The sequence below is a fragment of the Rhinoraja longicauda genome, chromosome 15 (genome assembly GCF_053455715.1).
Source record: "Rhinoraja longicauda isolate Sanriku21f chromosome 15, sRhiLon1.1, whole genome shotgun sequence".
NCBI classification, from domain to species: Eukaryota; Metazoa; Chordata; class Chondrichthyes; order Rajiformes; family Arhynchobatidae; genus Rhinoraja; species Rhinoraja longicauda.
The window spans coordinates 50869918-50890600 of record NC_135967.1 but is presented as its reverse complement, the minus strand read 5'-3'; the positions used below and the strand labels follow the sequence as shown (position 1 = coordinate 50890600).

At 51.3% G+C, this 20683-nt stretch overlaps 1 protein-coding gene across 1 annotated transcript in view; it reads right to left on the bottom strand.

The window, feature by feature from the left end:
• Positions 1-20683, bottom strand: part of LOC144600314 (dedicator of cytokinesis protein 11-like) — a gene marked incomplete at its 3' end in the record, with an annotated part of 68531 nt that overhangs the window by 15435 nt on the left and 32413 nt on the right. The window contains exons 8-15 of the mRNA XM_078411879.1: positions 19668-19851; positions 18419-18498; positions 16436-16519; positions 14811-14951; positions 11214-11420; positions 8144-8266; positions 3773-3855; positions 935-1057 (exon numbers count right to left, since the gene is read on the bottom strand). Of these exons, the coding sequence (XP_078268005.1) occupies positions 935-1057; positions 3773-3855; positions 8144-8266; positions 11214-11420; positions 14811-14951; positions 16436-16519; positions 18419-18498; positions 19668-19851 (1025 nt within the window). The remainder of the gene's footprint in view (positions 1-934; positions 1058-3772; positions 3856-8143; positions 8267-11213; positions 11421-14810; positions 14952-16435; positions 16520-18418; positions 18499-19667; positions 19852-20683) is intronic.

The window sequence follows — 20683 nt, the reverse complement described above, 5'->3', positions numbered from 1 at the left end:
CCCTCCTCAGTCTGCCCCAGCAGTCATCGTGGGAAAGTGGGAGACAAATTAAGCAGTTCATCTTACATCAATAAGCTGCTTTACACACAGAGGAAAGGGGGGAGGGGTGGGATTACAGACCAGAGGGCAGGAGTTCAGGATAATTGGCACAAGGTTCATAATCAGATTTAATTACATTTGCTTCACTGGAGCAGTCTTGGATAAGGCTTTCAGGATTGACTGTTCTCCAGACTCTCCATTGTTGCGTGTAGGTCAGGCAGCATCTAGGAGATGACCCTCTCTCCACAGATGCTGCCTGACCTGCTGAGTTACTCCAGCATTTTGTGATACATCCATCTTTGCTTCATATCTGAAACATTCGTTCCCAAGTTCATAAGTGATTGGAGAAGATTTAGGCCATTCGGCCCATCAAGCCTACTCCACCATTCAATCATGGTTGATTTCCCTCTTAACCCCATTCTCTTGCCTTCTCCCCATAACCTCCGACACCCAGCAAATATCCTGGTGAATTGAAGACTCAGGAACAGCTCCTTCCCCTCTGTGATCAGGCTTCTGAACGTCCCTTCCATAAGCTAGGGTCCTGTCCGATTCACCTCTACCCCATTGCGGACATTGGACTTTGTCTGTGGAACTGATGCGCTACAATGCTGAGAACTATATTCTGCACTCTGTATCTTCCCCTTTGCTCCACCTGTTGTACTTGAGTTTGACCTGGTTGTAATTATTAGTATACCTGATCTGTTTGGACAGCATGTCCAACAAAGCTTTTCACTGTACCGCGGCACATGTGACAATGATAAGCCTAAACCAAAGACACAAGGAACTGCAGATGCTGGAGCAAAACACTAACTACTGGGGAAACCCAGTGGACCAGGCAGCATCTGTGGAGAGGGGCTGGGATTTTTTAACATCGTGGAAAAAAAATGTGGCTCACTTTTTGAAGTCTACCAGCATTTTCAGTAAGTCTTCAGTGGACAGCTTGCTGCTATCTTGCTTGTAAAGTGGCGAGAATTTCCCACTTGTGTCCAAAGTGCCTTCAGAGTCTTTAAACACCGGCCTGCAAGTGGGAGAAAACACAATGTTAATGATTTAAATCTAACTTAGAGAGAAATTTAATTTGAAGATAGTATCAGACCCTGCAGCAGTGAAACACTGAAAGCACTGCAAAGTGAACCAAGGACACAGAGTGCTGCAGTAACTCAGTGGGTCAGACAGCATCCCTGGAGAACATGGACTTGGATTAGTAAGGTTATAGGGAGAAGGCAGGAGAATGGGGTTGAGAGGGAGATGATTGAATGGCAGATAGACTCGATGGGCCGAATGGCCTAATTCTGCTCCTATGACGTATGAACTGATGGGTTGGTGACATTTCAGGTCGGGACCCTTCCTCAGGATTGGCTGTAAATGATTTGTGAAGTTTCAAAGACGTAAAAAGGTTTCCTTAAACCCGTCTTTCCTTCTTTCTTAAAGTCAAATCCAACCTCGGAAAACCGAGGGAATTCAGCACATCTCCAATCGCTCTTCCCAATTTCCACAGATGCCACACATCTTGGGTTGAGTTGTTATAGTTTGGCTTGGCAACAGCTCTGCCCAAGACTACAAGGAACTGTAGAGTCATGGATGTACGCCAGTCCATCACACAGACCAGAGTCACCACCATGGACGCCATCTACACTTCAAGCTGCCCTGGGAAAGCAGCCAACATAAGCAAGGACCACTCACACCCTGGGCATTCCCTCCTCCCCCCTCTCTGTGCAGAAGCTGCAAAGGCTTGACACCTACCAGCAGATCTAGGAACTATTTCTTCATCGCCGTGATCAGGCTATTAAGAGGAGCCTCTCATCAGATATGGTGTAGTCCCAACCTCCCAATCTACCTCCTGATGGCTGTTACACTTTTTCTAATCTGCACTTTCTCTGTAGCTGTAACATTATATTCTACACTCTGTTTATTTTCTCTATCTGTCTTACTTGGGTATGGTTTGATTGTATTCAGGAAGAGCACAGGTTTTCCACTGTATTCGATACAGGTGACAATAATAAAACAATCCCAACCCCAACCCTGGTTTGAACAAAGAGTGTGAGGACTCCAGAACAAGGGGCCACAGTTTAAGAATAAGGGGTCGGCCATTTAGAACGGAGATGAGGAAAAACTTTTTCAGTCAGAGTTGTGAATCTGTGGAATTCTCTGCCTCAGAAGGCAGTGGAGGCCAATTCTCTGAATGCATTCAAGAGAGAGCTAGATAGAGCTCTTAAGGATAGCGGAGTCACGGGGTATGGGGAGAAGGCAGGAACGGGGTACTGATTGAGAATGATCAGCCATGATCACATTGAATGGCGGTGCTGGCTCGAAGGGCCGAATGACCTCCTCCTGCACCTATTGTCTATTGTCCATCACTACTCAACACTTGTTGAAGGTCGACACAAAATGCTGGAGTAACTCAGCGGGTCAGGCAGCATCTCTGGAGAGAAGGAATGGGTGACGTTTCGGATCGAGACCCTTCTTCAGACTGATGTCAGGGGAGTGGGCGAGACAGAGATAGAATGTAGTCGGGGACAACAAGACTGGTGGAACAATTGGGGAGGGGGAGGGGATGGAGAGAGAGGGAAAGCAGGGACAATGTGAAGTTGGGAGAAGTCAATGTTCATACCGCTGGGGTGTAAACTGCCCAAGCAAAATATGAGGAGCTGTTCCTCCAATTTGTGTTGGGCCTCACTCTGACAATGGAGGAGGCCCAGGACAGGAAGGTCAGTGTGGGAGTGGGAGGGGGAGTTGGAGCCACCGGGACATCAGGTAGGTTAAGACTTGTTGATTTTAGTTGAGACAGTCGGGTTAGTCTACAACACAATACCCAGCAAACCTTCCTGCACTGGTGTTGGTGCTGTAGAAATCTCCATGGATCTTTAGCATCCTGTTACCCAATGTCCTCACAAGCCACACTTCAAAGGATCGAATGTTTTGTAAATCCTGGCTTCATCCTGGGATTGGTGTGTTTACATTGGTCTGTTTTACGTGACGGACAACTTCAGATCTGCGACTTGCCACCAGCTCCTAATTCAAATGGAAGCTCATCGAGCTTAGAGCTCATCTCTGCCACCATTAGATCTTATCGAAACGTATAAGATTATTAAGGGGTTGGACACGTTAGAGGCAGGAAACATGTTCCCAATGTTGGGGGAGTCCAGAACCAGGGTCCACAGTTTAAGAATAAGGGGTAGGCCATTTAGAACGGAGATGAGGAAAAGCTTTTTCAGTCAGAGAGTTGTGAATCTGTGGAATTCTCTGCCTCAGAAGGCAGTGGAGGCCAATTCTCCGAATGCATTCAAGAGAGAGCTAGATAGAGCTCTTAAGGATAGCGGAGTCAGGGGGTATGGGGAGAAGGCAGGAACGGGGTACTGATTGAGAATGATCAGCCATGATCACATTGAATGGCGGTGCTGGCTCGAAGGGCCGAATGGCTTCCTCCTGCACATATTGTCTATTGTCATTCAATAGATGTTTGGACAGGTATATGGATAGGATGGGTTTAGAGGGACATGGGCCGACACAGGCAGGATTTGACTAGTGTAGATGGGGTATCTCAGTACGGCAGGGGCAGTTGGGCCGAAGGGCCTGTTTCCGTGCTGTATGACTCTGTTTCCCTCCCTCCAGATGCTGCCTGACCCGCTGAGTACCCGGACATGGTGCTTTTATTGTCTTGTGCAGACAGGTTGCTGCACAAAGAGCCAGTCTTTCAGTGGTCGGTGACAGAGGGTCCCTGTGGACCACTGACCTGGCTGCCCAAGCGAAGGCCATCTTGTACTCGCCCAGCCTGCTGCAGATCTGCCTGGCAGCCTTCAGAACCTTCTGCACCGTCTAGAGATAGAGAGCAAAGTGTTAGAGCAAAGGTGGCAACAGGTCACACGGTCAGGGGAACGTCTCACACCTTGCTGATCAGCATCTACACCCACACCACATCATGCCCATCTACACCACAACATGCCCATCTACACCCACACCACACATGCCCATCTACACCCACACCACATCATGCCCATCTACACCACAACATGCCCATCTACACCCACACATCATGCCCATCTACACCCACACCACATCATGCCCATCTACACCACAACATGCCCATCTACACCACAACATGCCCATCTACACCCACACCACATCATGCCCATCTACACCACAACATGTCCATCTACACCCACACCACATCATGTCCATCTACACCCACACATCATGCCCATCTGCACCCACACCACAACATGCCCATCTACACCACAACATGCCCATCTACACCCACACCACATCATGCCCATCTACACCACAACATGTCCATCTACACCCACACCATACATGTCCATCTACACCCACACATGTCCATCTACACCACACATGCCCATCTACACCACAACATGTCCATCTACACCCACACCACATCATGCCCATCTACACCACAACATGTCCATCTACACCCACACCACATCATGCCCATCTACACCACATGTCCATCTACACCCACACCACACATGTCCATCTACACCCACACATGTCCATCTACTCCCACACATGTCCATCTACACCACATGTCCATCTACACCCACACCACATCATGCCCATCTACACCACGCTGCCTCAGAGAAGCTGCCAACATTGTCCCACCCCGGCCATTCCTCCTTCTCCCCGTTCCCGCCCGGCAGAAGGTACAGAAGCTTGAGAGAGCGCACCACCAGACTCAGGAACTGCTCCTTCCCCTCTGTGATCAGGCTTCTGAACGGCCCTTCCATAAGCTAGGGTTCTGTCCGATTCACCTCTACCCCATTGTGGACATTGGACGTTGTCTGTGGAACTGATGCGCTACGATGCTGAGAACTATATTCTCCGCTCGGTATCTGCCTCTTCACATGTTTGTTTGACTTGATTGTATTTATGTGCAGTACGTTTAATCTGATCGATAGCATGCCAAGCAAAGCTTTTCACCGTACCTCGTACACATGACAATAATAAACTGAAGGCAAGAACAGCACGGTGGTGTAGCGGTAGAGTTGCTGCCTCACAGCGCCGGAGACCCGGGTCTGATCCTGACTACGGGTGCTGTCTGTACGGACCTGCGTGGGTTTTCTCCGGGTGCTCCGGTTTCCTCCCACGCACAGGTTTGTAGGTTAAGTGGCTTCTATAAATGATCTCTGGTGTGTGTAGGATAGGGTTAGTATACAGGGGATCGCTGGTCGGCGCGGACTCGGTGGGCCAAAGGGCCTGTTTCTGCGCTGTATCTCTAAACAAAATCAAAAGTCAAGGACCAAAGACACCCTGACATGGAGCCGGCATTGGAACCACAGATGGGGTAGACAGTCAGAACCTTTTCCCCAGGATGGAAACAGCTTTGAAGTGCGAGGGGCCAAGTTTAAAGGGGATGTACGGGGAAAGTTTTATTTGGGAGTGGAGGCCGATCGTGGCATTGCAGAGGCCTGCAGAGAGACAGATGGATGTGCAGGGCATGGGGGGATATGGCTTAGGTGCATGCAGACAAGCGATGATCGGGACAGACATTGTGGGGCTGAAGGGACTGTTGAATGTTTTTATGAATGAGTGTTATTGTGCTTCCCACACAGAAACATCAATGTTTCATTGGCCGATGCTGAAAATAAAGGTGATGTAACTCAGCTGGTGGTGTGGAATCACATGCATTACTTTTCTCATCGCACTGAGGCATTATTTATAAAAATATGTTCTGGACATAATCACAGATGTAAAACCTTCAATCAAGGAACAAATTCAATTCTAGACTTTTCACACAACATTTCCTTCTTTGTGCCAAAGATCTTCTGAAGCATCTCGACTCGGGTGTACTGTCGTTCAGAGACACCAGCGATCCCCACACATTAACACTATCCTACACTCGGGGCAATTTACATTTATACCAAGCCAATTAGCCCACAGTCCTGTGCATTATTGGAGTGTGGGAGGAAACCGGAGCACCCGGAGAAAAACCCACGCAGGTCACGGGGAGAACGTGCAAACTCCACACAGGCAGCACGCGGGCACAGCTTCAAACCCAGGTCCCTGTAAGGCAGCAGCTCTACTGCTGTGCCTCTGGCAGTGCCCTGCCAGTGACCCGGCGGCTGTGGCACGGCATGTGCGAGTCAGACCTCTATTTAAATTGTTAAATGCAGCCTCACCCTACAGGCAAACTAAAACCTGTAGCAACACTTGAAGCCTGCTTCACCACTGGGACTGTCCACACGCCACTGGGACTGTCCACACGCCACTGGGACTGTCCACACGCCACTGGGACTGTCCACACGCCACTGGGACTGTCCACACGCCACTGGGACTGTCCACACGCCACTGGGACTGTCCACACGCCACCGGGACTGTCCACACGCCACCGGGACTGTCCACACGCCACTGGGACTGTCCACACGCCACTGGGACTGTCCACACGCCACTGGAACTGTCCACACCACTGGGAGTGTCCACCCCACTGGGAGTGTCCACCCCACTGGGACTGACCACCCCACTGGGACTGAGCACGCCACTGGGAGTGGCCACACGCCATTGGGACTGTCCACACGCCACTGGGACCCACTGGGAGTGTCCACCCCACTGGGAGTGTCCACCCCACTGGGAGTGTCCACCCCACTGGGAGTGTCCACCCCACTGGGAGTGTCCACCCCACTGGGAGTGTCCACCCCACTGGGAGTGTCCACCCCACTGGGAGTGTCCACCCCACTGGGAGTGTCCACCCCACTGGGAGTGTCCACCCCACTGGGAGTGTCCACACCACTGGGAGTGTCCACACCACTGGGAGTGTCCACACCACTGGGAGTGTCCACACCACTGGGAGTGTCCACACCACTGGGAGTGTCCACACCACTGGGAGTGTCCACACCACTGGGAATGTCCACACCACTGGGAATGTCCACACCACTGGGAATGTCCACACCACTGGGAATGTCCACACCACTGGGAATGTCCACACCACTGGGAATGTCCACACCACTGGGAATGTCCACACCACTGGGAATGTCCACACCACTGGGAATGTCCACACCACTGGGACTGAGCACACCACTGGGACTGACCACACCACTGGGAGTGACCACACCACTGGGACTGACCACACCACTGGGAGTGACCACACCACTGGGAGTGACCACACCACTGGGACTGACCACACCACTGGGAGTGTCCACACCACTGGGCTCTGGACATTGCGAGAAACCAGCAAAGGAATCACTGGGCCCCGACAGGGAGATGGTTGCACCTTCATTGGCCGATGGGAGAGGTGCTGGGAGACTGGAGGGTGGCTACTGCTGTGACTTTATTTAAGAAGGGTGGCTGGAACATGGCTGGGAACTGCAGCGCGCTGAGCCTGACGTCAGTGGTGGGGAAGTTACTGGAGAACACACCAAGAGGCTTGATCTTTCTGCATTTGCAAAGGCAAGGCCTAGTCAGCATGGTTTTGTGTTTGGGTAAACCTGCCTCATGAACAAGCTGAGTATTTTGAAGAAGTACATCTATATACTAAAACTCTCGTTCGTTTGTTTGTTTGTTCCTGAACTACAGCCAAAACGGTGCACGATAGCGCGACGATGTTAGGCCCCACCTTACTCACCGTCGTCTCTTTGGTGCTAATGGAAGAAGTTTCATTGAAATCGGTGTTATACTTTTAAAGTTTCAATCTATCTCCTAGGGAGGGAGGGGGGAGGGAGGGAGGGAGGGGGTGGAGGGAGGGAAGGGGTGGAGGGAGGGGGGAGGAGAAGGGGGGTTTGAGGGGGATCGACTGGGGGGGAAGGGAAGGGGAGGGGGAGTAGGGAGGGAGGAGAGGGGAGAGGGGAGTGGGGAGGAGAGGGTGCTGCATCAATGCAGGAGAGGTTTGGGCCCAAAGGGTCCACTTGGTCTGGAATCTTTTCCACCCTGGAAATAATGTTCTGGCTGTCTACCCTGTCTGTGCCTCTCATAACTTTATATATTTCCATTAAATCTCCCCTCAACCTCCACCGTCCCAGAGAAAACACAGCAAGCGGATGCGATCCCTGCCTGGAGGTGTGGACCGCTGGAGCCCGTGACGTGTGGAGCAGAGCATGATGTAACCAGGGCAGTGCCCTGCTCATGTGTGGCCAGCAACCCCAGACCATGGACATACCTTGCTGGTGTCAGAACTTTTAACATACGGCTCGACACACTGCGCGATCCCACCCTGCAGCACCTTCTCCACCCTGGCCACCAGGTAGACATCTGGGTGCGGGGCGGTGACGGAGAATAACCCCTGCAGTAAACACACAACCACACAGTGATACACAATGGCTGGCACAGGCGGCAGCTAGTACACCATCCATTCACCTTCATTACACACAGTACAAGCCACCATGAGAACCTGGCTCAGGACATCTGTGGCCAAGACAGGACAATGGCCAATAACCAGGGCAAATGGCCAATAACCAGGGCAAATGGCCAATAACCAGGGCAAATGGCCAATAACCAGGACAATGGCCAATAACCAGGGCAAATGGCCAATAACCAGGACAATGGCCAATAACCAGGGCAAATGGCCAGGACAATGACCAATAACCAGGACAATGGCCAATAACCAGGACAATGGCCAACAACCAGGGCAAATGGCCAATAACCAGGACAATGGCCAATAACCAGGACAATGGCCAATAACCAGGGGAAATGGCCAATAACCAGGGGAAATGGCCAATAACCAGGACAATGGCCAGGACAATGGCCAATAACCAGGACAATGGCCAATAACCAGGACAATGGCCAATAACCAGGACAATGGCCAATAACCAGGGGAAATGGCCAATAACCAGGACAATGGCCAATAACCAGGACAATGGCCAATAACCAGGACAGTGGCCAATAACCAGGACAATGGCCAATAACCAGGACAATGGCCAATAACCAGGACAATGGCCAATAACCAGGACAATGGCCAATAACCAGGGGAAATGGCCAATAACCAGGACAATGGCCAGGACAATGGCCAATAACCAAGGCAAATGGCCAATAACCAGGGCAAATGGCCAGGACAATGGCCAATGGACAGGCAATCCAGCTCTAGTCCACTGATTCATTCAGGTCCACTACACAGTACAGGCCACCATGAGAACTTGGCTCAGGACCTCTGTGGCCAAGATCAGGACAATGACCTGGACAATGACCAGCACCCAGGACAATCGATCAATGTCTGGCACAAAGTGGAGGCAGTCCGCCATTCATTCAGGGTTGTTGCACGCAGCACAGGGCAACGTTAGAACCTGCTTCAGGAGGTCCCTGTCCTGAGATGTTGGAGATCAGCTGGAACCACTGGTTGACCACTGGTTACCTGGCTGTGTCAGGGCCCCCTGTCTGCGATACTGGCCCTCCACAGTGTCAGGGCCCCCCTGTCTGCGATACTGGCCCTCCACAGTGTGTGGGCCCCCCTGTCTGCGATACTGGCCCTCCACAGTGTCAGGGCCCCCCTGTCTGCGATACTGGCCCTCCACAGTGTCAGGGCCCCCCTGTCTGCGATACTGGCCCTCCACAGTGTCAGGGCCCCCCTGTCTGCGATACTGGCCCTTCACAGTGTCAGGGCCCCCTGTCTGTGGTACTGGCCCTCCAGTGTCAGGGCCCCCCTGTCTGCGATACTGGCCCTCCACTGTGTCAGGGCCCCCTGTCTGTGGTACTGGCCCTCCACAGTGTCAGGGCCCCCTGTCTGCGATAATGGCCCTCCACAGTGTCAGGGCCCCTGTCTGCGATACTGGCCCTCCACTGTGTCAGGTACCACCTGTCTGTGGTACTGGCCCTCCAGTGTCAGGGCCCCCCTGTCTGCGATACTAGCCCTCCACTGTGTCAGGGCCCCCTGTCTGTGGTACTGGCCCTCCACAGTGTCAGGGCCCCCTGTCTGCGATACTGGCCCTCCACAGTGTCAGGGCCCCCTGTCTGCGATACTGGCCCTCCACTGTGTCAGGGACCGCCTGTCTGTGGTACTGGCCCTCCACAGTGTCACGGACCCCCTGATATGGGGTAACAGATGCTCACTGTGTCCGAGTCTCCCTGAGGTGGGCAGTCGGACCCCCACTATGTCAGGCACCCCCATTTAGAGTGAGAGACCCTTGTTTGTCAGAGGCCCCGGTGTTCGGGTGCATCAGAGAACCCCTGATTTGGAATGAGGAGCCCCTCACTATCGGGTAGCCCCTGTTTTAGGTAACGAACCCTGATTGTATTGTAGACCCCTGGTGATAGGGAGTCAGACTCTGAGACCCCAGTATTGGGGTAATAGACCCTCAGTGTGTCAGATGTCACCCTCCCCCCACCCCACCTGTGTTGGGATATTGGCCCCCCCTGCTGGCCCATCACTGTATCAGAGACCCCCTGTGTGGGGTATTGGACCCTCAGAGACACCTGGGCTGTGGTATCAAACAGTCACTGTCTGAGAGACCCCCCGTCCTGGGGTATCAGCCCCCCCCCCCTGTCCTGGGGTATCAGCCCCCAATTCTATCAGAGACCCCGGTACTGGGGTATCTGCCCCCACAGTATCAGAGCCCTCCCCGTGTTGGAGCATTGAATCCCACTGTATCCAAGATCCCCCCCCCCCACCATCATGCCGAGGACCCCCACTGTATCAGAGACCCCTGTCATGGGCATCAGACCCCCCCCCCCGTGTGGGTGTGTCGGACCCTCAGTACCAGACCCCCCCTGTGTGGGACCCTCAGTACCAGCCCCCCCTGTGTGGGTGTGTCGGACCCTCAGTACCAGCCCCCCCTGTGTGGGGTACGTACCTCTCTGGGGTAGCGGAGCAGTGCCTCGTCCACTGTATCAGAGCCCCCTGTATCAGACCCCCACAGTACCAGACCCCCCTGTGTCGGACCCCCTCAGTATCAGGACCCCCCTGTGTCGGACCCCCACAGTACCAGCCCCCCCCCTGTATCGGACCCTCAGTACCAGCCCCCCCTGTGTGGGTGACGTACCTCTCTGGGGTAGCGCAGCAGTGCCTCGTCCACTGTATCAGAGCCCCCTGTATCGGACCCCCTCAATACCAGCCCCCCCTGTGTGGGTGTGTCGGACCCTCACAGTACCAGCCCCCCCCTGTATCGGACCCCCACAGTACCAGCCCCCCCCCCGTGTGGGTGTGTCGGACCCTCAGTACCAGCCCCCCTGTGTCGGACCCTCACAGTACCAGCCCCCCCACCCCCACAGTACCAGCCCCCCCTGTGTGGGGTACGTACCTCTCTGGGGTAGCGCAGCAGTGCCTCGTCCACTGCCCTTGCCCGTCTGCCGGGACTCTCGCCTGTCCTCCCGTTCACCGCCCCTTCCTCCACGCCCGGCAACATCTGGCGCACAGCTGGTGGGTTCAGGTCCACGTGGAAATCCTCGGAGATCTTGCAGTTGTTGTTCGTGTCGAACAGCGCAAACGTGACGAAGAAAGGCTCCAGCTGTGGCCGGCACGGGGAACAGAGAGAGGGGCAATGAGAGGGGGGCAGTGAGAGGGTGGGCAACGAGAGGAGGGCGACGAGAGGGGGGCGACGAGAGGGGGCAACGAGAGAGGGGGCAACGAGAGAGGGGGCAACGAGAGGGGGGCAACGAGAGGGGGGCAACGAGAGGGGGGCAACGAGAGGGGGGCAACGAGAGGGGGGCAACGAGAGGGGGGCAACGAGAGGGGGGCAACGAGAGGGGGGCAACGAGAGGGGGGCAACGAGAGGGGGGCAACGAGAGGGGGGCAATGAGGGAGGGGGAATGAGAGGGGGGCAATGAGGGAGGGGGAATGAGAGAGGGGCAATGAGAGGGGGGAATGAGAGAGAGGGAATGAGAGGAGGCAATGAGAGGGGGGCAATGAGGGAGGGGGAATGAGAGAGAGGGAATGAGAGAGAGGGAATGAGAGGGGGGCAATGAGAGGGGGGAATGAGGGGGAATCAATGAGAGAGAGGGGCAATGAGGGGGCAATGAGAGAGGGGGAATGAGAGGGGGGCAATGAGGGGGACGTGGGCCGCTTCATCAGCACGAGGGATGACGAGACCTCCCCGTGACCGGTCACAGTCATGTTCGTGGTGTTGCACACCCCAGCTACACAGGGGTCACCCATATAATGGGCCCCGCCAAAACAACAAAGCATTCCATTTTACACAAACCATTTTTAACACAAGGAGCCCACTGTACATTTATCTAGCACCCTGCACCATCCACCACAAGCAATGACGGAACAACCCGTCACAAGCTTGCATGCTCTCCCGGTGACCACGTGGGTTTCCTCCGGGCGCTCCGGTTTCATCCCACATCCCAAGGACGTTCAAGTTTGCAGCTTAATCGGCTGTAAATTTCCCCCAGTTTGTAGGAAGTGAATGAAAAAGTGGGATAACACTGAATCTCACCGCGATTTGTCTCATGTGACACTAAAGTACACAATTCAATTCAACGGATGATTGATGGTCGGCGTGGACTCGGTGGGCTGAGGGGCATGTTTCCGTGGACTCGGTGGGCTGAGGGGCATGTTTCCGTGGACTCGGTGGGCTGAGGGGCATGTTTCCATGGACTCGGTGGGCTGAGGGGCATGTTTCCATGGACTCGGTGGGCTGAGGGGCATGTTTCCGTGGACTCGGTGGGCTGAGGGGCATGTTTCCACGCTGTATCCTGTACAGTTTTGGTCTCCTAATTTGATGAAGGACATTATTGCTATTGAGGGTGTGCAGCGAAGGTTCACCAGGTTAATCCCGGGATGGCGGGACTGACATATGATGAAAGAATGGGTCGACTGGGCTTGTATTCACTGGAATTTAGAAGGATGAGAGGGGATCTTATAGAAACATGAAATTCTTAATGACTTGGACAGGCTAGATGCAGGAAAAATGTTCCCAATGTTGGGGGAGTCAAGAACCAGGGGTCACAGTTTAAGAATAAGAGGTCGGCAATTTAGGACTGAGATGAGGAAAAAACCTTTTCACCCAGAGTTGTGAATCTGTGGAATTCTCTGCCACAGAAGGCAGTGGAGGACAATTCACTGGATGTTTTCAAGAGAGAGTTGGATATAGCCCTTTGGGCTAGTGGAATCAAGGGATATGGGGAGAAAGCAGGAACGGGGCACTGATTCTGGATCGAGGGGTGTGGGGTGTAGGAACGAGGGGTGTGGGCGAAATACAGGCAGATGGAACTAGATTAGAATGGACACCTTGGATGAGTAGGGCCAGAGGACTTGTTTTCATACTCTATGATTCTGAAATATGTTTCCAAGTCACAGAGTTGAACACTCTCGGTTTATTTTCCAAGGAGGAGGATTCCAAAACTAGAGGGCACTAGCTTAATGAGAGGGGAGAGATTTAAGGGAGGTCTCAGGGGCAACAGCTTTACTCAGGGAGTGGTCATGCCTGGAATGAGCAGCCAATGGAAGCTATAGATGTGGATACAGTAAGACTTCCAAGAGACATTTGGAAAGATAAATGGAAAGGAAGGGTTTAGGAGTCTAGAAGTCAAATGCAGGCAAATGTGAGTAGCCCAGTATGCAGACTAGATGGGCTGAAAGGCCTGTTTACATGCTGTACAACTCCTTGACTCTATGTAGCCCCCCTAAACAAAGTGAAATGGGAGTGGAAATGATACCAATCCAGCCTTCTGCAGCCAATACACACATTCCTTACATTCCACCATGAATGCACACAGTAGAATTGTTCCATTCATACCCAGAGACTCCTTGTGGGAGTCTGGCAGTAGATACCCAACATCCTGGATGAAACCAAGACACAGTGCTGGAGTAACTCAGCGGGTCAGGCAGCATCTGTGGAGAACATGGATAGGTGACGTTTCACAGAGTGCTGGAGTAACTCAGCGGGTCAGGCAGCATCTGTGGAGAACATGGATAGGTGACGTTTCACAGAGTGCTGGAGTAACTCAGCGGGTCAGGCAGCATCTGTGGAGAACATGGATCGGTGACGTTTCACAGAGTGCTGGAGTAACTCAGCGGGTCAGGCAGCATCTGTGGAGAACATGGATAGGTGACGTTTCGAGTGGGCCCCTTCTTCAGTGCTCCCAGTTCTGGATGAAACCTTCACTCATCCAATCCAGAGCAGATCCACTGGGATGTAACCTGGGATGAAGATTTTGGTGACAAGATGCAACTGGAGGCTCGGTCTGATCTACTCAGAGTGGAGGAAGTTAACAGGGGACATGATCGAGATACAAACCATTTAATAAACTACAGGGTAGAATGCAAGGAACTTCTCACCAAATCAGAGGTAGGTAAAACTGGAAGACATAGATTTAGGATAAGGGGAAGATATTCAGCGGAGATGGGATATTTAGAGATGTTGTCTATCCATGTTTTCCAGAGATCCTCCTGATTCATTCCAGCACTGCTGTCCCTGTACACAGCCTCAGTGCTAACTTGTAAATGAACGTTTAATGCTCATTTGTGGTTGTAGTCCTGTCGAGAAGTTGGGGAAAGGGTGGGGAAGGTGGTGGGAAGATGAGAACATCTCTTTGGGTGTCCTCGATCATGAATGATGTCACAAGTCCTCCTACTGTGCTGTGAAGAGTCTTTCACACACCATTAAGTGGGAGAACCAACTGATCATGCCGTTTCCAACTGTGGGATCTCACTGTACAAATGAAGCACTATTTTACCTCCATAACATCTACAGTAATTCATTGGCAGTGGAAATGTTTTTGGAAAGTGGCAATAGTGTGTTCTATAAAACTCGTTCTTTTCACTTGTGCAGCTGATTTAATTGGGAGCAATGTTCAACCACACATACTTTCATCAATTGTTTTAACAGATCATTCGTTTTTGATCAACTGAAGATGTCACACGTGAACAGACCGAGACAATGACAACTCACGTTGGTCGTTGCTGCGTCCCCCTGCTCACTGACCACACCTTGGAGAGCGAAGCTCAAGTTGTGGCACTTGACCAGAAAGCGTTTGCCAAACCGTTCCTCCAGAGGTCTCACCTCTGGCTCAATGCCCGAAAAATCCAGTTTCTGAAATAGAAATTTGGCGCGTGGTTTTTAACAGCCGATGTCAGAAGTGGATTAACCAACATCGCACAAGTAATTCCCACCAAGGCTTGGCTGTGCTCTGTTCTGGGTGCATTCCTCCTTATCCTTCAGTTCTCAGACATTCACAAGGCAGGAGCTCTGTTTAATTTTGTTTCTAGTTTATTGTCACGTGTACGTGTACCAAGCCAAGGGTGTCACGTGACAAGCCATCTCTGTTCTAAATGGCCTACACCTTATTCTTAAACTGTGGCCCCTGGTTCTGGACTCCCCCAACATTGGGAACATGTTTCCTGCCTCTAACGTGTCCAACCCCTTAATAATCTTATACGTTTCAATAAGATCCCCTCTCATCCTTCTAAATTCCAGTGTATACAAGCCTAGTCGCTCCAGTCTTTCAACATATGACAGTCCCGCCATAGGATAGGAAAGGTTTAGGGGATGGAGGGCAAACATGGGCAGGTGGGACGAGTGTAGATGCGGCATATTGGTCAGCACGGGCAAGTTGGGCTGAAGGGCCTGTTTCCATGCTGTATGATTCTATAAGCTTTATTCGTGCATGTAAAACTCCAACAAAATAAATCCGGAGAGTAATGAAACTGCCTCAAACTGAGAGTGAAAATGTTTCATTCAATAAATACAAAAAGCTATGGAGGAGAGTGAGGTGCAGTTCCACTGTACTGTGGAATCTGCACACGTTGTTCTGCTGTATTACACATTTCCACACTGCAAATCGAATATAAACCAATTATTGAATTAGGAAACACAATGTATGTATTATGGGGCCAAATTGGTTGTAAAACGATTTCAATCAGAAGCTAGGCAACCACTTAAATGTTACCTTGGAAATTCACAAGCAAGACAAATGCTGTCTTGGAAAAAAAAGTTTCAGAAAAAAAAACTGTTTCCATGTAACCTCCCAGCAGTAATCTGACTCCCATTGTCTTTTACCAACCCAGTCTGTCAGTTCCACAATGGGAAGCCATTGAAATTGGCAAGCAATCACTTCCTTTGACACTTGACGTTTTATCTTTGTTTGGACTTTACTGGACTTTACCTTGCACTAAACGTTATTCACGTTACTGCCTTTATCCTGCGTCTGTACCCTGTGGACGGCTCGACTGCAATCATGTATTGTCTTTCCGCAGACTGGTTAGCACGCAACAAAAGCTTTTCAGTACACGTGGCATAAACAATAAGCTAAGCAATACTCTATTGAACAATGTAACATGAGGCCTTTATCATCTTAGCTTTCAGTAACAAATAGAAACTTATTGCTGTAAAAATTAAGTTTATTTTGGACAATCCATGTGAGGGAAAAATAACTTATTGCGAGTCTGATACTCTCGAGATGCAAACCCCACTTTCCCCGTTTGATGGAACGCAAGGTTTCAGGGGAATGCAAATATCACGCGGGAACGTTAACTGCCTGTACTTTACACAGTCGAGCACGATGCTGCCAATCCTACCTGTGCCTCCACATCCATCGCAAAGAGTTTACATCTGCCTTCATTCCGGCTGAGTTTGTTGTGGTAATCTGATTCACGGGCGTACTGGATAAAGAGAGGGAATGAAGAGAGGGTAACATTAGCAACTTTCCCCACTACTCTCTATCTCCCCTCTGCCACACCTATCGTACTGGAGTTTCACTTGATTGTATTTAGAAGGATGAGAGGGGATCTTATCGAAACGTATAAGATTATTAAGGGGTTGGACACGTTAGAGGCAGCCATGATCAGCCATGATCGCATTGAATGGCGGTGCTGGCTCGAAGGGCTGAATGGCCTACTCCTGCACCTATTGTCTATTGTCTATTGAAACATGTTCCCAATGTTGGGGGAGTCCAGAACAAGGGGCCATAGTTTAAGAAAAAGGAGTAGGCCATTTAGAACGGAGATGAGGAAAAACTTTTTCAGTCAGAGAGTTGTGAATCTGTGGAATTCTCTGCCTCAGAAGGCAGTGGAGGCCAATTCTCTGAATGCATTCAAGAGAGAGCTAGATAGAGCTCTTAAGGATAGCGGAGTCAGGGGGTATGGGGAGAAGGCAGGAACAGGGTACTGATTGAGAATGATTAGCCATGATCACATTGAATGGTGGTGCTGGCTCGAAGGGCCGAATGGCCTCCTCCTGCACCTATTGTCTATTGTCTATTTATGGAGAGTATTATCGACTCTCTTTGCATTAGCATGCAAAACAAAGCTGTTCACTGTACCTCGGTACACGTGACAATAATGAACATAACCCCCCCCCCCCCCCGTTACCTACAGACGAGGGTGTCAGGGGTTTGGGGACAAAGGCAGGAGAATGGGGTTGAGGGAAAGATAGATCAGTCATGATTGAATGGCAGAGTAGACTTGATGGGCCGAATGGCCTAATTTGGCTCCCAGAAATTATGAACAACAAATATTGACCAGCAAAATACACTCTTATATCATATCATATCATATATATACAGCGCGGAAACAGGCCTTTTCGGCCCACCAAGTCCGTGCCGCCCAGCGATCCCCGCACATTAACACTATCCTACACCCACTAGGGACAATTTTTACATTTACCCAGTCAATTAACCTACATACCTGTACGTCTTTGGAGTGTGGGAGGAAACCGAAGATCTCGGAGAAAACCCACGCAGGTCACGGGGAGAACGTACAAACTCCTTACAGTGCAGCACCCGTAGTCAGGGTCGAACCCGAGTCTCCGGCGCTGCATTCGCTGTAAAGCAGCAACTCTACCGCTGCGCTACCGTGCCGCCCTTGAGGCTTTACAAACAATACTAAACTGGCCAAGATCAACCAGCTTTTGTCAACCCTACACATGGGTTCTCATTGTGTTCAGAACTTAGATGAAGGACCACTATCGAGAATATACCAGAGGACACAGAGTGCTGGAGTAACTCAGTGGGTCAGGCAGCATCTGTGGAGAACATGGATAGGTGACGTTTCACAGAGTGCTGGAGTAACTCAGCGGGTCAGGCAGCATCTGTGGAGAACATGGATAGATTATGTCGTGGATCAGGACTCTTCTTCTAGAATACCTCAAACTGCATAATGGATGTTGCAGCTGGTCAAGATTACACAGAGGGTGCTGGGTGGCTGGAAGGTGTTGCCAGTGATAGTAATGGATGCAGCTACAAGTGGTGTTTCATGAAGGTAAGAGGCTTCTAGATAAGCACATGGACATTTAAACATTAGTTTCACATAGCATCACGTTTTGCTGCCCAGATCCGTGACTCTCAGAGTATCATTCCCACTGGACATCAGTGTGCAGTTACGTTTAGATTTTAGATGGCGTGGAAACAGGCCCTTTGGCCCACTGAGTCCTCGCCAACCAGCGATCCCCACACATTAAATCATCCCACACACTAGGAACAACTTGCAACTTTACCCAAGTCAATTAACCTATAAAACCTGTCTTTAGGTCACTTCCAATCAAACTATTTTAAATAAGATTACCTTCATTAACTCAGGGTGCATACTCTTCTCCAGACTCTCCATCATGTTTTCAGATTTGCCTTGGCTCAACGAGTCCTCGTCTGGAGAACAAACAGAGGCTTTCAGAAGATGCCGGTCGCAGCAAGGCCAGGGTCTCGGATCACGAGGCTGATCCAGTGAACAGCCCAGACGGGGGTCAGGGGGGAGAGAGTCAACGTGACCCTATCCCTTATCAGGAGGACCAGGGACAAAAGCATGGTCTGTGTGGACCTCTCATACGCTGAGCACACGTCCCCAGTCTTCCGATCCACCCCACTGAGGCCCGGGCAACGTCCAACATTATTGACACAATTTAAGGTGAAGGGGAAAGATTTATCATTTAAATCTTTTGCAGACAGAGTGGTGGGTGTGTGGAACGAGCGGCCGGAGGAGGGAGTTGAGGCTGGGACTATCCAAACAATGAAGAAACAGTTAGACAGGTACATGGATATGATGGGTTTGGAGGGATATGGGCCAAACGCGGGCAAGTGGGACTAGTGTAGATGGGGCATGTTGGCCAGTGTGGGCAAGTTGGGCCGAAGGGCCTGTTTCCACACTGTGTAACTCAATTACCTTTCTCTGTCTCTATAACGGTACATTCTGCACTGGATGCTGTCCGCATCAGGGGGTAATAGCAACAAGGAGACGATGGAGGAACTTGGAATGTTTTCTCTGGAGTGCTGAGGCTGAAGGGAGATCTTGGGAACACATTTAAATTGTGGAAGGCACAGATGCCTTAGACAGTCAGAACCAGAATCCCAGAATGGAAATATCAAAAACTAGACGACAAGGCTTTAAAGTAAGTGGGGCAAGGTTTAAAGAAGATGTGCAGGGCAAGGTATTGTGCACAGAGGGTGATGGGTGCCTGAAACTCACTTCTCGGGATGGTGGTGGTAGATGCACATGCAATAGTGGCATTTACATGACGTTTAGGCAGACACATGGACATGCAGGGAAGGAACGGATAAGCATCACATACAGGCAGAGGAGATTGACTCGGCATTGTGTTAGGCACAGACATTGTGGGCCGAAGGGACTGTTCCTGTGCTGTTCCATGTTCTATGTGGCATGGAATATTTCACTGTCACACGCGACAAGGCACAATGAGATACTTTGCTGGCCTACCCAAGGTCCACAAACAGCGGCCAAGCACGTCGCTGACAAAGATACGAAGTGTGGCCTCCCCCATTGTTCACCCCCACAGAGGATGCCCGATGCAAGAGCTAATTACCGACTCCGGTCTCGGGCAGGTCGCCGTTCCTCCTCTCCGATATCAGACCGTCGAAGTTGCTCTGGATGACTTTGCTGAGAGTCGTTATCCACTCGTCCATCTCCTGCTCGTTCTCCGCTGCCAAGTGACAGCTGCACTTCTCCTGCATGCGGAGCTCAAAGCCATAGCGCCGCATCTTGGAACACTGGTGGTGGAAGCAGGGGCATGGTCTTAGTTCCCACACAACCCGACTAAACGGCCTCGCAGTTTACTGGGCCGATACCACCAATGGTTTCATTCGGTTTGTTATTGTTTAGAGATTCAGCGCAGAAACAGGCCCTTCGGCCCACCGAGTCCGCGCCGACCAGCGATCCCCGCGCACTAACGCTACCCTGCACACACCAATTTTACCAAGCCAATTAGACCACAAACCTGCACGCCTTTGGAGTGCTGGAGGAAACCAGAGATCCCGGAGAAAACCCACGCAAGTCACGGGGAGAACGTGCCAACTCCGTGCAGACAGCGCCCGTAGTCGGGATTGAACCCGGGTCTCTGGCGCTGCAAGGCAGCAACTCTACCGCTGCGCCACCGTGACGCCATTGTCTAATGAAGAAGGTTTAGAGGCACTGGGTTGTATCTACTGTGTAGAAGAGGGAGAGGGGACAACTGAACCAATGAGACCATGAGGGGTCTTGTCAGGGAGGATGTGGAGAGGAGGTTTCCTCTTGAAGGAGAAGCTCATTAAGACCATGAGATGAGGTATTTTCTCTCTCAAGTCAAGGGTTGTTGGAACCTTCTTCCTCATAGGACAGTGGAGCCGAGTCCTGGGATATTTCTAATGCAGATTTAGCTGGACATACAGGTCTGTAGGTTCACTGTAAATTGTCCCTAATGTGTGTAGGATAGTGCAAGTGTGCGGGGATCGCTGGTCGGTGCAGACTCAGTGGGCCTAGTTCCGTGCTGTATCTCTAAACGGCACTAAAGAAACCAATTCACTGCAGACTGGGCACAGCTTCTTTGATGAAGGGGATGGGTAA